The sequence below is a fragment of the Rana temporaria genome, chromosome 4 (genome assembly GCF_905171775.1).
Source record: "Rana temporaria chromosome 4, aRanTem1.1, whole genome shotgun sequence".
Lineage (NCBI taxonomy): Eukaryota > Metazoa > Chordata > Amphibia > Anura > Ranidae > Rana > Rana temporaria.
This window is the reverse complement of record NC_053492.1, coordinates 5,798,037-5,814,024: the sequence shown is the minus strand read 5'-3', so window position 1 is coordinate 5,814,024 and position 15,988 is coordinate 5,798,037. Positions and strand designations below refer to the sequence as shown.

General features: G+C 47.4%; 1 protein-coding gene across 1 annotated transcript in view; it reads left to right on the top strand.

The window, feature by feature from the left end:
• The window catches only part of LOC120935239 (zinc finger protein 850-like), a gene marked incomplete at its 3' end in the record, with an annotated part of 34,457 nt that extends 19,038 nt beyond the window's left edge, over positions 1–15,419 (top strand). The window contains exons 4-5 of the mRNA XM_040347405.1: positions 1,217–1,772; positions 14,709–15,419. Coding sequence (XP_040203339.1) covers positions 1,217–1,772; positions 14,709–15,419 — 1,267 coding nt within the window. The remainder of the gene's footprint in view (positions 1–1,216; positions 1,773–14,708) is intronic.
• Positions 15,420–15,988: the final 569 nt, after the last annotated feature.

The window sequence follows — 15,988 nt, the reverse complement described above, 5'->3', positions numbered from 1 at the left end:
AGATTCACGTACCTGGGCGCATCTTTGTGCGGGCGTAGCGTATCCCTTTTACGCTACGCCGCCGCAACTTAGAGAGGCAAGTGCAGTATTCACAAAGCACTTGCTCCGTAAGTTGCGGCGGCGTAGCGTAAATTGGCCGGCGTAAGCCCGCGTAATTCAAAGTAGGAAGCAGGTGGGCGTCATCTATTTAAATTAAGCGTAAACCCCATGTAAATTAATGGCCAGTCGAACTGGGCATGCACGCGCATGCTCAGTATCACGTCAAATTTTCTCCCTAAGTTATGCCGGCTCAATGCCTGTGACGTGAACGTAACCTACGCACAGCCCCATTCATGTACGACTTACGTAAACAACGTAAAAATATACGCTTGTGCCGACGTCCATACTTTGCATTACCTGTGCCTCATATACCAGGGGTAACGTTACTCCGGACATAAGCCTTACGTAAACGGCGTAGCGGGCGCAAGTACGTTCTTGAATCAGCGTATCTTGCTCATTTGCATATTCGACGCGTAAATCAACGGAAGCGCCCCTAGCGGCCAGCGTAAATATGCAACCAAGATACGACGGCGTAAGAGACTTACGTCAGCCGTATCTTGGAGAAATTCTGGCGTATCTGATTCTTTGAATCAGGCGCATAGATACGACGCCTCACATTCGGACCTACGACGGCGTATCTGGAGATACGCCGTCGTAAGTCCTTTGTGAATCTGGGCCATCAAGTCCAACCAATGTGTGTGATTATATGTCAGTATTACATTGTATATCCCTGTATGTTGTGGTCATTCAGGTGATTATATAATAGTTTTTTGAAACTATCGATGCTCCCTGCTGAAACCACCGCCTGTGGAAGGGAATTCCACATCCTTGCCGCTTGTACAGTAAAGAACCCTCTACATAGTTCAAGGTTGAACCTTTTCTTCTAATTTTAATGAGTGGCCATGTGTCTTATTAAACTCCTTTCCGCAAAAAAGTTTTATCCCTATTGTGGGGTCACCAGTACAGTATTTGTGAATTGAAATCATATCCCCTCTCTCCAAGTTTGCACTTTGCAGAACTTTCTGGGTCTTCCGTTTGAGGGGGGGAGTGGCTGAGCATGATGGAGTGAGGCAGCTCCAGGAGAGAGCTAGGCGGCCGTAACTGCACCTGACAGGAGACAAACACTAAAGAGTAGTTAGTCGGATAAGCAACACGAGACCTCCCAGCATATGTCCAGACGGGGGAGAAGCGCTGTGGTGCCGTATATGTATACGCCCACACATTTGTATACCACACTCTACACCGCCGGACAGCGGGACATTACACAGTGCGGGAGAGGTGGCTCCGGCAGTAGTTGCAGCAACAGCTCAATACGGGAGTCCCTACCTGAAGTCTGCATAGAAGCACCAGCTATTTCCACGCCACAGCGGGTGCTGCGGACAGAAGTTATGGAAGCAGAGGTGAGTGCCTCTCTAGTAGCAGCTGCCGGTGGTGGAGTACGGAGCCTGGCCGCAGAGATCAATTGTAAGGAGATACAGGTATGCCTGCCTAATCAGTATCCTAAAGAAACCCAGGAGAAGGAGGGAGAACCAAATATTAGACAGCTGCTACTGGTGGTCCAGGCTTTGCCTACTAGAGCGGACATCCAAGAGTTAATGGTTAATTATGCTGGCCTCATTAGAGAGGAGATTGAGGGGGTAAACACCAAAGTAGTGGCGATGGATAACAGATTACAGAATGTGGAGATAGCGCAAGGTGTAGTTGATCCACGCCTGAAAACTTTGGAAGAAAAGGTACATATACAAAACTCTCAAATAATAATGCGACAATTACACTCAGAGGAAAGCGAGAATAGGAGTAGAAGGAATAATATCCGGATTAAAGGTATTGCGGAATCAATCGAGGGGCCGGCACTGAGAGATACGGTTATGACTATATTAAATAAACTTCTCAAGAACCCCCCAAATACTATAATTGAAATGGACTGAGTACATAGAATTCCTGCTATAAAATACCGCAACCAGAGTGGCCCACGGGACGTGCTTTGCAGGATACATTTTTATAGGATTAAGGAGGACATTCTCAGGTCCGCATGGCAGATGGGCCCATTGGACTATGATGGAGGGGAGATCCAAATATTCCCAGACCTATGCAGACAGACTAAAAGTAGGCGACGCATGCTAAAACCGCTACTGGACTACATGCTTTCAAGCGGGGCTACATATAAATGGGGTCACCCATTGGCAGTGTTTGTGAGGAAGGGCGGAGGTAGCTTTAATCTACGTACCCCAGATCAACTTCCCGAGCTTTTTAGATTCCTGGAACAGAACCTATTGAGGTCCCTAACTGGATTGAATTACCAGCACTGATGGACTATACCCTACAAAAATAATAGGGTGGGTGGTAGAAGAATGACGGAAGAGACACAGATACAGCGGAAATAGTGGAAACTTACACAATGGCCCAGATTCACAGAGAGCAAGGCGCACATTACGCCGCCGTAGAGCAAACACCGTACGCCACGCCAACGTAGCGCGGAGAGGCAAGCATTGCATTCAGCAAGCCAGTGCTCCCAACGCTGCGCCAGCGTGGCGTGGGTTTCTAAGGCGCACGCCGGCGTAGGTGGAAGTGGGCGTGACCCCATGCAATTATCGCACCTGCTGGTAATTGAGGCCACGGCTTTGTGGCCTTCACAGAAGGAAGCTAAGGCCTGCAGAAGGCCGCAAAGTCGCAGCCTCAATTGCCGGCCGGCCGGCGTGGGCCAGCCGGTAATTGAGGCCGTGGCTTTGCGGCCTTCACAGAAGGAAGCTGAGTCCTGTAGAAGGAATCTAGGAGTGGCCATCTTATGGTGGCCATTGGCATTATAGGTTACATTACATTACAAATAGCAAAAAAACAGCAGTTCTAATGTGTTTTTTTTACTGCCATATCCTTCCCTCTAATTTGGAACCTCCAAACATATATATTTTTTATTCTAACACCCTAGAGAATAAAATGACGGTTGTTGCAATACTTTCTGTCATACTTTCTGTCGCCCAGAAGCGATTCAGTTCGCATGCGCCGCGCTTTATAAGTTTTTCATTCATTCATTCATTCACACCGTATTTGCGCAACGGTCTTACACGCGCACTTTTTTGGGGAAAAAATACACTTTTTTTAATTAAAAAATAAGACAACAGTAAAGTTAGCCCAATTTTTTTTATATTGTTAAAGATATAATGTTACGTCGAGTAAATTGATACCCAACATGTCACGCTTCAAAATTGCATCTGCTCGTGGAATGCCGACAAACTTTTACCCTTTAAAATCTCCATAGGCGACGTTTAAAAAATTCTACAGGTTGCATGTTTTGAGTTACAGAGGAGGACTAGGGCTAGAATTATTGCTCTCGCTCTACCGATCGTGGCGATACCTCACATGTGTGGTTTGAATACCGTTTACATATGCGGGCGCTGCTCACGTATGTATTCGCTTCTGAGCGCAAGCTTGGCGGGACGGGGTGCGTTTTTTGGCTCCTAACTTTTTTAGCTGGCTCCTAGATTCCAAGCAAATTTGTCAAACCCTGTGTTAGGCTGACTGGTCTGTAAATCCCAGGGATGTACTTTGGCCCTTTTTTAAATATTGGTGCTGCATTGGCTTTTCTCCAATCAGCTGGTACCATTCTAGTCAGTAGACTGTCAAATTAGGAACAATGGTCTGGCAATTACTTGAATGAGTTCCCTAAGTACCCTCGGGTGCGGGCCATCTGGCCCCGGTGATTTATTATTGTTAAGTTTCCCAAGTCTATTTCTAATCTGTCCTCTGTTAGCCAATGAGTTGCTTCCTGTGATGTGTTACTGAAGCCCTCCCAATTCCCTCTTGAAGACTGAGGAGAAGAATAAATTCAATGGGCCAGATTCACATAGAGATACGACGGTGTATCTCCTGATACACTGTCGTATCTCAGAGTTGTGCAGATCGATCGTATAGAATCAGTTACGCATAGATATGCCTAAGATCAGACAGGTGTAACTGTGTTACACCGTCGGATCTTAACTGCAATTTTAAAATGGCCGCTGGGGGCGTTCTCGCTGATTTACCGCGAGAATATGTAAATCGGCGAGATACGCCAATTCACAAACGTACGCGGGCCCGACGCAGTCACTTTACGCCGTTTACGTAAGGGTTTTCCCGGCGTATAGTAGTTACCCCTGCTTCTATGAGGCGCAGCCAATGTTAAGTATGGCTGTCGTTCCCGCGACAAAATTTGAATTTTTTACGTCGTTTTCCTAAGTCGTTCGCGAATAGGGATTTGCGGAAATGACGCTCACGTCGGCTTCATTGACGTTTTCCGACGTGAGTTGGAGCATGCGCACTGGGCTATTTTTAGGGCCGGCGCATGCGCAGTTCGATCGGCGCGGGGGCGCGCTTAATTTAAATACAAGCCGCCCCCTTTGAATTACGCGGCCTTACGCGGGCCCATTTACACTACGCCGCCGCAAATTACGGAGCAAGTGCTTTGAGAATACGGCACTTGCTCCAGTAAGTTGCGGCGGCGTAGTGTAAATAAATGGCTTACGCTTCTATGTGAATCTGGCCCAATATCTTTGCCTTCTCCCCATCCTTTGTAACCAGATGTCCTTCCTCGTTCTTTTTGGGGCCAATATGGTCTATCCTCCCTTTTCTTACTGTTTATATACTTAAAGGGTCACTAAAGGAAAACATTTTTTTTGCTGAAATGACTGTTTACAGGGTGTAGAGACATAAAAGTTAACTGATTCCTTTTAAAAATGATTAAAAATAGATAAAATTCAATCATATAATGTGCCTCTAGTTTCACTTTCGGTTTTAAACTGGTTTCATGTTTATGTGAAGTAAAGAGACCCACAGAACAAAAACAAACAAATCCAGGGCAGTGTTTTGTTTTTAAAATGAATCTGATTGGTTCTGAGGAGTTTTAGACACACAGTAATGACAGCTTAGACCACCGTGAGAAAGCTCCCAGTACTGTGGTTATAAGGAAACAGGCAACCAGGAAGTGTGGAGATCACAGCAGAATTGCAGCTACTTCAAAGCAAAAACGAACAATGAGGACATGAAACCAGTACTGCAGTAAGGTAAAGGAAGCTATTTAGCTAAAAAAAAAATAAGAATTTAAAATTAATTTAAAGAATTTCTTGGGATTTATTTTGCTCTCCTCCGCTATGTGTCTTTCGTGTTCTATCTTAGTCCGCCCTAATTGCACCCTTACATTTCTTGTTGCATTCTTTATAAAGTCTGAATGCTGATGATGATCCCTCAACCTTGTATATTTTGAAGGCCTTCTCCTTTGCTTTTATATTCATTTTTTCATTGGAGATAAGCCATCCAGGACTTTTGTTGGCTCACTAAAACGGAAAATTGTATCATACTTACCAGTAATTTTCCTTTCCTGGTGCCTATCCATGGCAGCATACTAGTGATAGAGCTCCGCCTCGACTCCTCCCTCAGGACTAGTGAATAGAATAAATTAAAGGCATAGCCCCTCCCCCAACATTCTCCGTACTATAGAATACCGAGGGTGGGAGCGTATGCTGCCATGGATAGGCACCAGGAAAGGAAAATTACTGGTAAGTATGATACAATTTTCCGTTTTCCTGGTGCCTCCATGGCAGCATACTAGTGATAAATAACTAGCTTGACGCGGGTGGGATAATGCTTAACAATAAGAGTTTTTAATCAGAAGAGGACATAGCAGCCTGAACTGCCCTTCTTCCGAACTCCACCGTTGTGAGAGCTCCTGGGTCAATGTGGTAGTGCCTGAGAAACGTGTTACGAGACGACCAGGTGGCTGCCCTGCACACCGTCTCCAGCGATACGTTAGCCCTTGTTGCCCAGGAAGTAGCGACTGCTCTAGTGGAATGAGCATTCACTCGAGATGGAGGCTCCATATTCTTCGCCCTGTAGGACCTCTGTATTAGCTTCACGACCCATGATGCTAGAGTCCTGATGGAGGCTTCCTTGCCCCTGTGTTTACCAAAAGGTACGATGAACAGTCTCTCTGAGGTTCTGAAGGAGCCGGTGGCCTCTAGATAGGCCTTGAGTGTTCTGGACACATCCAGTTCGTGGCAGGTTTCTGTATTAGTATCTGCAAATATTGGTAGAGCCCAAGGTTCCAACAGGTGGCTTGTAGAGGCGACCTTCGGCATGAACCCTCTGAGTGGGCGAAGTTCTACCCTGTCAGGGAAGAAAGAGATGTGGTCTTCCCCAATTCCTAAGGAGTGGAGTTCTGAGATCCTCCTACCGGAGGTGATGGCTAGCAGAAACGTTGTTTTCAGCGTTAGGTTCCATAGGGTTATTTGTTCTACTGGAGCAAAAGGTTGGATTGACAGAGCCTCGAGGACCAGAGACAGATCCCATTTAGGGAAGGATCGTCTAGCAGGCGGACGGATCTTTAGGACGCCTTTAAAGAAGATAACTAGCAAAGGATCTTCTGCCCACCTTTTACTGGTTGCGGCTGAAATTGCTGCTACCTGAACCTTGAGGGAGCTTAGACTAAGGCCTAGGTCAAGTCCTGTCTGAAGGAAACCTAATACATGGTTTGTAGAGGGGACGATAGGATCAAAGCCGTTATCGACTGCGTAGGACACGAACTTATCCCAGATCTTTGAATATATATTATTCGTTGTGGGTTTCCTGGCCTTTAAGAGGGTTGAGATGACCCCTGACGAGCAGCCTAGGGACTCGAACCTTCGCCTCTCAACTTCCAGACTCGAAGGTCCAACCTCTGAGGGTTTGGGTGAAGCAGTTTGCCCTGCAGCAGAAGTTGAGGGAATGCTGGGATCTTGATTGGTGGATTCACACTGAGACGCATGGCAAGTGGAAACCAAGGTCTCTTCGGCCAGTACGGGAGTATCGTCAGTACCTGCACTGATTCCCTGAGTAACCTCAGGAGAAATTTGAGTATCAGTGACCGCGGAGGGAAGGCATATGCCGTGGAGAAACTCCATGGGCATGTCAGAGCATCCACTGCTTCGGCTTGCGGATGTGGAAACCTGGAGACAAACCTGTCCAGCTTGGTGTTCTCCGAAGAGGCGAACAGGTCCACCTGTGGGGGATCCCAAGAGTTGGCAATCTGCCGGAACACCCGTGGGTGGAGCACCCACTCGTTGTTGTCGCAGAATCTTCTGGACAATGCGTCTGCTTCCGTATTCAGCTTGCCTGGGAGGTATACTGCTCGAAGGTCCAGGAGGTTCTTCTCTGCCCAAAGCATGATCGGCTCTACTTCCTTGAGGAGCGATCTGCTGCGTGTGCCCCCCTGTTTCTGCAGATACGCAACCGCTGCCCTGTTGTCCAGGCGAAGCAGAATCCTCTGACCCTTGACTTGGGATGTCAGGGAAGTTAGTGCCATAAAGGCTGCCCTCAATTCTAGGATGTTGGACACTACACCTTGGGTGGAGAATGACCATTTCCCCTGTACCTTGGATTCCCCGCAGTGGGCTCCCCAGCCCTGTCCGCTCGCATCGGACGTAATTGTGGTCCAATGTAGGGACCCCAAGTGACTCTTTCGCATCAGTCCTGTGATCAGGATCGTCTGGGACAGTCGACGTTTCCTCCACTGCGCCAAGAAACCAGTCTGAAAGAATCTCAGGTGCCAATGGGTCCATGGGACCATGGGGATGCAGGCAGACATAGTGCCAATGAGGCTCAGACATTGTGAGGCTGTTAAAACCGGACTCTGGATGGTTTTGATCATTTTCTGAATGATAATCTCCCTCTTTGGCGGTGGCAACGACACTGTACCCCTCAGGGTGTTGAATGCTGCGCCCAAGTAGACCATCTGTTGAGTTGGTGCGAGTTGGCTCTTGTCTAGGTTGACTAACCACCCTAACTCCCTTAGAGTTTGGAGCAGAATGGTTCGATGGCACATCAGTTGCTCTGGGCTGCTTGCAAGGAGTAGGATGTCGTCTAGATAATGATACACCCTTAAGCCCTTCTCCCTCAGGGGGGCTAGGGCAGACAATAGGATTTTGGAGAATACCCTGGGAGAGGTGCACAGTCCAAAGGGTAGAGCTTGGAATTGAAGATGAGTATGACCCACTGCAAATCTCAGGTATTTCTGGACTTTCGGCTGGATTGGAACATGCAGGTATGCGTCCTGGAGGTCGACAGAGATCATCCAATCCAATGGCTGAACTGCCTGGATTATTGTCTGCAAGGATTCCATCCTGAAGCTCTTGGTGTGAATATACCGGTTGAGCCTCTTCAGGTCTATCACAGGTCTCCATCCGCCTGTCCTCTTGGGGACGAGGAATAAGGTGGAGTAAAAACCCGTGAATTGCTCTGCCAAGGGCACAGGAATGGCTGCTTCCTGACGCTGGAGTGACACTAAAAAGTCTTTTAGAGCTTGAGCTTTCAGGGGAGAAGATGGAATTTCCGATCTCTTGAACGAGCTCTGAGGTGGAGTTTGAAAAAACTTCCAAGAGTGCCCCCATTGGATAGTGGACAGAACCCAGGGGTCCTGGCAATGGGTGGCCCAGGCTGAGATGAAATGCTTTAGCCTGGCTCCCACCGGGAGTGTCAGGGATGGCTGGACGTCAAAAGGACTGCTTTTGCTCCTGAGGAGCCGGTGGGGCTTTCATCTTCCTGTTCAAGAAGGATTGCTGAGTGCCTCTCCAAGGTCTTCCTCTGAATTGACCCGCACTTCTGAAGTCTCTAGAATCTGAGCGGCGAAACCTAGAGGGACCGCCTCTGAATCTTCGTGTTCTCCTATCTTGTGGGAGCATACCAGACTTCCCTCCTGACAGCCTAGAGATTGCATTATCCATCTTATCTCCAAAAAGCGCCTTCCCATCAAAGGGAATCTTGCACCAGCTCTGTTTGGATGAAAGATCAGCTGACCAAGGTTTCAGCCATAAGGCCCTTTTTGCCATCACGGAGTGTAACATAGATCTCGCCGAGCATCTAATGGTATCAATGGCAGCGACTCCGACAAAGTCTGCTGATAGCCTGAGTTCTTCTAAAGCTTTTATTACGTCTTCTGTTGGGACGTTTTGACGCAAAGCAGTCTCAATGTTATCCGTCCATGACCTAATGGCATTAGAGACTGACGTGAGGGCGATGGCCGGTTTACAGGCCGCTCCTGCCGCCAAGTAGCTCCTCTTTAGTTCTAGGTCAATACGCCTGTCTAGGGGATCCTTGAAGGAGGTGGAATCCTCCATTGGTAAGGTCACGTTTTTGGCAAGGCGTACCACTGATGCATCCACCACAGGCATGGAGTTTAGTGCCTGTGTTCCAGACTCTGGTAAGGGATACACCTTGTTGAGCCGGGCCAAGGAGAACTTTTTATCAGGCTTTGCCCATTCGTTGAGAATGACCTGGCTAATCTCCCCCATTAATGGGAAAAGAATCTGCTTCCTCTTGAGAAAGGGAAAATAGCTTGTCGTCTCTTGAGGGGGATCATCCGCCTCTTTCCAGGAGATTGCTGACTTTACTGCCTGGATAAACGGGGTTACCAGGGAAAAGCTGAACCCTGAGGGTTCTGACTCCTCTGCTGAGTACTCCGAGTCATCTCCGGGTGAGGAGTCTCTGCCTGACCGATCAGTCGGTAGTACAGGTTGCCCGACTGTTGAGGGCCCCGGGAGACTGGGCTCCACATTCTGAGTCTGTGGTACCTGCGAGGTCGGCTGAAGAGGGACAGAAGCCAAGAGCTTGGAGAAGGAGTCCCTCATGGCTTTGTCCAGCAGTTCTACTGCCTGCCGATTTTCCTGCTCGCGGTTGGACGCATAGTCCGTAAAGCAGTCCTTACAAACTACCTTGTCGGGTAGTGGCGTAGCCCCGCATGTCCAACACTTCTTCCTTCTTTGGCCTCTAGAAGATGGAGAGTGGTCATGACCCCTGGATCTTGACCTCTGTGATCCATGGCGTGGAGATCGGGATCTTCGTCTTGAGTGGGACCGGTGTCGCGAGGAACCCGATCTGCGGTCAGGGCTGTCATTATCGCGAGATCTTGATGACTTTCTGGTCCTCTTGGAGTGGGCAGGGCTACGGTGTAAGGAACTCACGTCAGAAAACAGTGAGGGCACTTTTTTTTTTTTTTTTTAAATACTCACGAATCGTTGGTCCATACCTAATGGTGTGAGGATCTTTGTTACGCGGCGAATGACTCATTGTAGAGCTTGGGCGGAAGGATCGGCTGCAAAAAAGGCGTAGAGAGGCCGCAAAAAATAAATATATAATAATAATAATAAATAATAAATAAAAATAAATAATAATAAATAATACGTGGAATCAAAGGACAAGAAAGGCACCTGTCTGCAATCTTCAGACAGGTGCTGCTATGCTGGCACTTTCCCCCCCCATCTCCTTCCTACTTACCAACAATTTTGGGGCTGAAAAACCTAGCAGGGCTTAGCATCCGTTACTGCAGCAAACAGCCAAGCCCTGTCTAGGTCTTTATTTAAACTTTCCTGAGGGAAAACCTTCCCCCAGGATCCGCCCCCAGCCAAAAGACTGGAAACAAGGGCAAAAGAGCCCTGTTTCCAGAATCCAAAATGGCCGCCGTGTCCCGCGTCGTCATCGCGCATGCGCCGCGCACGCGCCGCGCATGCGCAGAAGCGCCGGCGCCCGTGACACAGGAAGTACTGTATCAGGGCGCCGGGATCCTCGGAGAATGTAGGTGCAAAAGCACCAACAGTGTGGGCGCTGACCAGAGCGGCCCCCCCCTGCCATAGTGAGGGACCAGCTGACTCCAGTGATACCTGACACAGGGCAGACCCCCCAGACTGTCAAATCGACAGGGCACCTACTCTTTGAAAGTCCAGGTTTTTTTTTTATTTTTTTTTTTACACAGCATTACAATTTAAAAAAGAAAAACATATATACAACACAGCAGAAATGAAACAAAAAGGGAAAGAAAAGTCTGGCCTGGGATAGTGGAGCCGATCCTTCCGCAGCTTCCATGTCATTCATAGGTGCTCCCGGCAGTTTGCGTTCCTATGAGGAAACTCTGCGATGCGACCCCAACAGATCCACAGAGGGGTCTCCCAGCTTATTAGCGCTAATAGCGGCCCAAGAACAGGGACTGCGCTCGGGAAAGGCTAAACCCGGCGGACGCTGCCGACTGCAGAGGTATGGACATACTTCTACTCTTCACCAGTACAAGAAGGTATGGAGGAAAAAAAGGAGAATGTTGGGGGAGGGGCTATGCCTTTAATTTATTCTATTCACTAGTCCTGAGGGAGGAGTCGAGGCGGAGCTCTATCACTAGTATGCTGCCATGGAGGCACCAGGAAAATGTATTACCCAATGGGATGCATTGGCTAATGCCCTTATTTAATATGCTCTTAAAGCAAGCTCATCTCTCCTCCGTGTTCTTTGTTCCTAAGATTTTATATCTTCTAGCAAGGTTCGTAGTTTAGGAAAGTTGGCTCTTTTGAAATTCAGTGTCTTTGTATTCCCCTTATGTTTTCTATTTGTGTTATTTATACTGAAACCAATTGACGTGTGATCGCTGTTTCCTAAATTGCCCCGTATTTCCACATCCGTGATCAGGTCTGTATTTTTGGTAATCAGTAGATCTAGTAATGCTTTGTTTCTAGTTGGTGCGTCTACCATCTGAACCATGAAATTGTCCTGCAAGACATTTAGGAATTGACGAGCCTTAGATGAATGCGTGGTTCCCTCCACTCAGTCTATGTCTGGAAAATTAAAATCCCCCATTATAATAACACTTCCCATCCTTGCTGCTAATCCAAATTGTGATAGGAGATCTGTCTCCCCCTTCTCTCTCCGGTTAGGGGGCCTATAGCATGCTCCCAGTATTCTTTTCCCCTTAGCTTCATCCCTTTGAAGCTCTACCCATAAGGATTCTACCTCCTCCCTTGTTCCCTTAGTGATGTCATAGGCCCCGTACATACGACCAAACATGTATGCTGAAACTGGTCCGCGGGCCAGTGTCAGCATACATGTTCGGTCGTGTGTAGGCGCGAGCGGGCCGAATTCCAGCAAACATTTGCCCGCCGGGCCTTTTCCCAGCAGACAAATATTCCTGGACGTGTTTTAAAACCGTCCGCTGGAATCCTGCCCGCTCGGACATGTACGGTCTTCAGTACAGACCTACCGTACATGTCCGAGCGCCCGCCGTCCCTCGCATGCGTCGAATGACTTCGACGCATGCGTGGAAGCCTTTAAATGGCAGGCCCGCCCACGTCGCCGCGTCATCGTCGCGGCGACGACGCGGACACGCCCCGCGTAGTGTTTACACGCGGACTTCTGTACGATGGTGTGTACAACCATCGTACAGAAGCCCTCTGGCAGGCATGTACGGTGAAAACGGTCCTACGGACCGCTTTCATCGTACATGTTTGCTCGTGTGTACCGGGCCATACTCTCACATTCACTTGTACATTATTCTTGATATATAGGCATACCCCCCCCTTTTTTTTTACCCTCTCTATCCCTGCGATAAAGGGTATAACCTTGAATAGTTTCCAGCCAATTATGAGAGCTATTGAACCAGATCTCTGAAATTCCCACAAAATCTAAATCCTCCTCATACAACAGTATCTCTAGTTCACCCATCTTGTCTGCCAGGCATCTGGCATTAGTGAACAGGTAGATGAGTGACAATTATTGGTGGTTATGATTTATACACAGCATTTTTGTTCCAATGAATGTTTTATTATATATTCAGAGTGGAAACCTCGGGGATGATAATAGTGATGTTAAAGAAGAGTATAAAGAGGAGGATGAGGAGTATGGAGTGATGGAGGAGTTTTCAGAAGGACACAAGGATATGATGGAGCCACCTAATACCAGCAACCCACCAGAGAGATGTCCCCGTCCTCTGTATTCCCGGGATTCCACACAGGAAGATCACATCATCCCCCACTGTTATAAGGTTGGTGGGATGGAGCTTATAAAACAGACTCATTGAGACAATGTGTGGATTTTATATGTGATGTCACAATAATAAAGCTTATATCTTACAGATGATATTCTCTCTCATTCTCTTGGTTTAGAGTGGAGATCCAATCGATATAGAATTTGAGGTGAAATCAGAAGAAGAAGAGACATATGTGAGGGATGATCAGCAGTCTATGGAGGAGGATGGAATAACGGGGACATTTATAGAGGAGGACACTCCTACAGAGATCAGCACAGGTGGGTCATTAACACTAAATCCATTCCTCCACCCATACTGCTCACTGATTGGTCCAGAGTAGGGCGGGGACTGGGTGATATCAGCCTGTAATCCCTTGGTCACTTTCCTGAGCTGTGTTCCCCGTCCTGTATTCCTGTATTTCTCTCAGATAATCTTCCTTCTCTGTGCTGCAGACACAATTTATGTCTCTAGACTGGATTTATGGAGATTCTGGGGTTCAGCTGGCAGCAACATTTTCATTTTCACCATAGACGTTACTAGACCTAGGTACCTGGGGCATGTGATTTGGGCCTTCTTCTCCATACCCGGGTATGGCAAGATTTTTGACAGAACAATTCTCCCAGAGTCAGTTGCTCTGTTGTCTGCGCCGGGTGGAGGGATATGTCTGTATAGTCTCAGACCCAAGTCACTGAGTGCAGTCTCAGGAGACTCAGGAGATGGGAGGCAGCGGTGTGGGATCTCTGCAACTTGTCTCATGTAAACATTGAATCTTCCACTGATTACTGAATACCAATATTATGAGTCCTGACCCTTACACTGTATAATTTATATTGTACATTACATACTCCTGACCCCTGCACTATATAGTCTATGGTGTACATTACATTATTCTGATACAAAAAAAATCCTAACTGTTGTATCCTATACAATAAGTTGTACATTACATAGGCCTTATCTCTACTTCACCCATTTTCTACCAGCTGGACATTTTATATCTGATGATTTGAATGGAGGACAGACTTTTACATGGTGATAAAAATGTGATAACATCCTCAAACTTTGGAACCTTAAACAGAAAGTGATAATGAGGGAGGAGTCAATAACCCAATGATGGTGATCTTCAGGATCAGTCCAGTCTTCATCTTGGTTGTTCTCCCCCATCCTCACTCTGACCTCTGGTGGGGCTCAGCCCCGCTGTTATTCATGACTAAATCATGGACTAAATAAGGAAGTGCAGGACTTCTTGTGTTGGGAAGATGGCAATGAGTGATAGAGGGGGTGGGGACACTTGTCCTATAATCCCCTCATCACTGTCACTCCTATAAAAGACAGTTCTCGTTGTTTCCTCACTCTCTGACTAAGGTCCATGAATAAAGAAATGATCTGGTAGGAGATCAGAGGAACCAATTACTAGTTACCTTAAAGGCTTAAAGGGGAATTGTAAGTTCCTCAGAGACAAAGCTGCCTGATGTGGGCGGAGTCCTGGTTTAGGGGAACCAATCTGCCCATGTCTAGTAATAATCTTTTTATTTCTATTTTAGTAGATGGACGGGAGATGAGGAAAACCTCAGAGGATTGTCTCACTTTGTCTCCAGACTGTAAAGTAGAAGATGAGGACATCACACAGTATAGTCCAGGAGAAAACCCGACTACCTCAAATGTCCATCCGGCACCACACAGTGTAGATGGACCATCATATTCCTCTTATCCTGAGGAATCTCAGACTGTGAGGGGCGGTGCCGGACCATCGTATTCCTCTTATCCTGAGGAACCTCAGACTGTGCGGGACGGTGCCGGGCCATCGTATTCCTCTTATCCTACGGAACTTCAGACTGTGCGGGACGGTGCCGGACCATCGAATTCCTCTTATCCTGAGGAACCTCAGACTGTGAGGGACGGTGCCGCACTACCAACGGAAAAGAAGAGGTTTTCCTGTACTGAGTGCGGGAAATGTTTCCATTCCAAATTCAATCTTAATAAGCATAAAAGATCTCACACGGGGGAGAAGCCGTATTCCTGTGCTGAGTGCGGGAAATGTTTTTCAGTGACGTCCAATCTTTATACACATCAGAGATCTCACACAGGGGAGAAGCCGTATTCCTGTCCTGACTGCGGGAAATGTTTTTCAGTGAAGTACAGTCTTTCCACACATCAGAGATCTCACACGGGAAAGAAGCCATATTCCTGTACTGAGTGCGGGAAATGTTTTTCAGTGAAGTCCAATCTTTACACACATCAGAGATCTCACACGGGGAAGAAGTCACTTTCCTGTCCTGAGTGCGGGAAATGTTTTTTACGGAAGTCCAATCTATACACACATCAGAGATCTCACACGGGGGAGAAGCCGTATTCTTGTCCTGAGTGCGGGAAATGTTTTTCACAGATATCAAGTCTTTACACACATCAGAGATCTCACACGGGGGAGAAGCCTTATTCCTGTCCTGAGTGCGGGAAATGTTTTTCACAGAAGTCCAATCTTTCCAAACATCAGAGATCTCACACAGGGGAGAAGCCTTATTTCTGTCCTGAGTGTGGGAAATGTTTTTCACAGAAGTCCAATCTTTACACACATCAGAGATCTCACACGGGGGAGAAGCCGCATTCCTGTCCTGAGTGTGGGAAATGTTTTTCAGATAAGTCCAGTGTTTACAAACATCAGAGATCTCACACAGGGAAGAAGTGTATTCCTGTCCTGAGTGAGAGAATTGTTCCTCACTAAAGTCCTGTCTTCCTGTACATCAGGGATCCCACACAACCCTTGACGTGTATTAGTGCCTTGAGTGCGGGAAATGTCTTCTATATGAATGTTGCTGGACATCACAGCTCTCATGTGGGGAAGAAGCACACCCTGATATACACCTCAGATATACTCCATGGCTGATCTTCATCATGTAACAAACTGTTCCAGGGGTGTGGACATTTTTTGAAAAAACTACTTGTCCAAGGGAATAAATCGGGGACCTAATCTCCTTGTCCCTTATGAAAATATTGTTGTTCCTCGTCTACCAGAGAGCTCAGCAGCGGTGTGGGAGTTCATTGAAAACTACAAGCCGACGTCGGCAAAGGACAGAACTCTGTGAATGAATGGCACAGCTGCGCTCTTTTCATAAAGTGACAGTCGGTACAAGGAAATTCTCGACGCACTGCTGTCACACAGACGGCCAG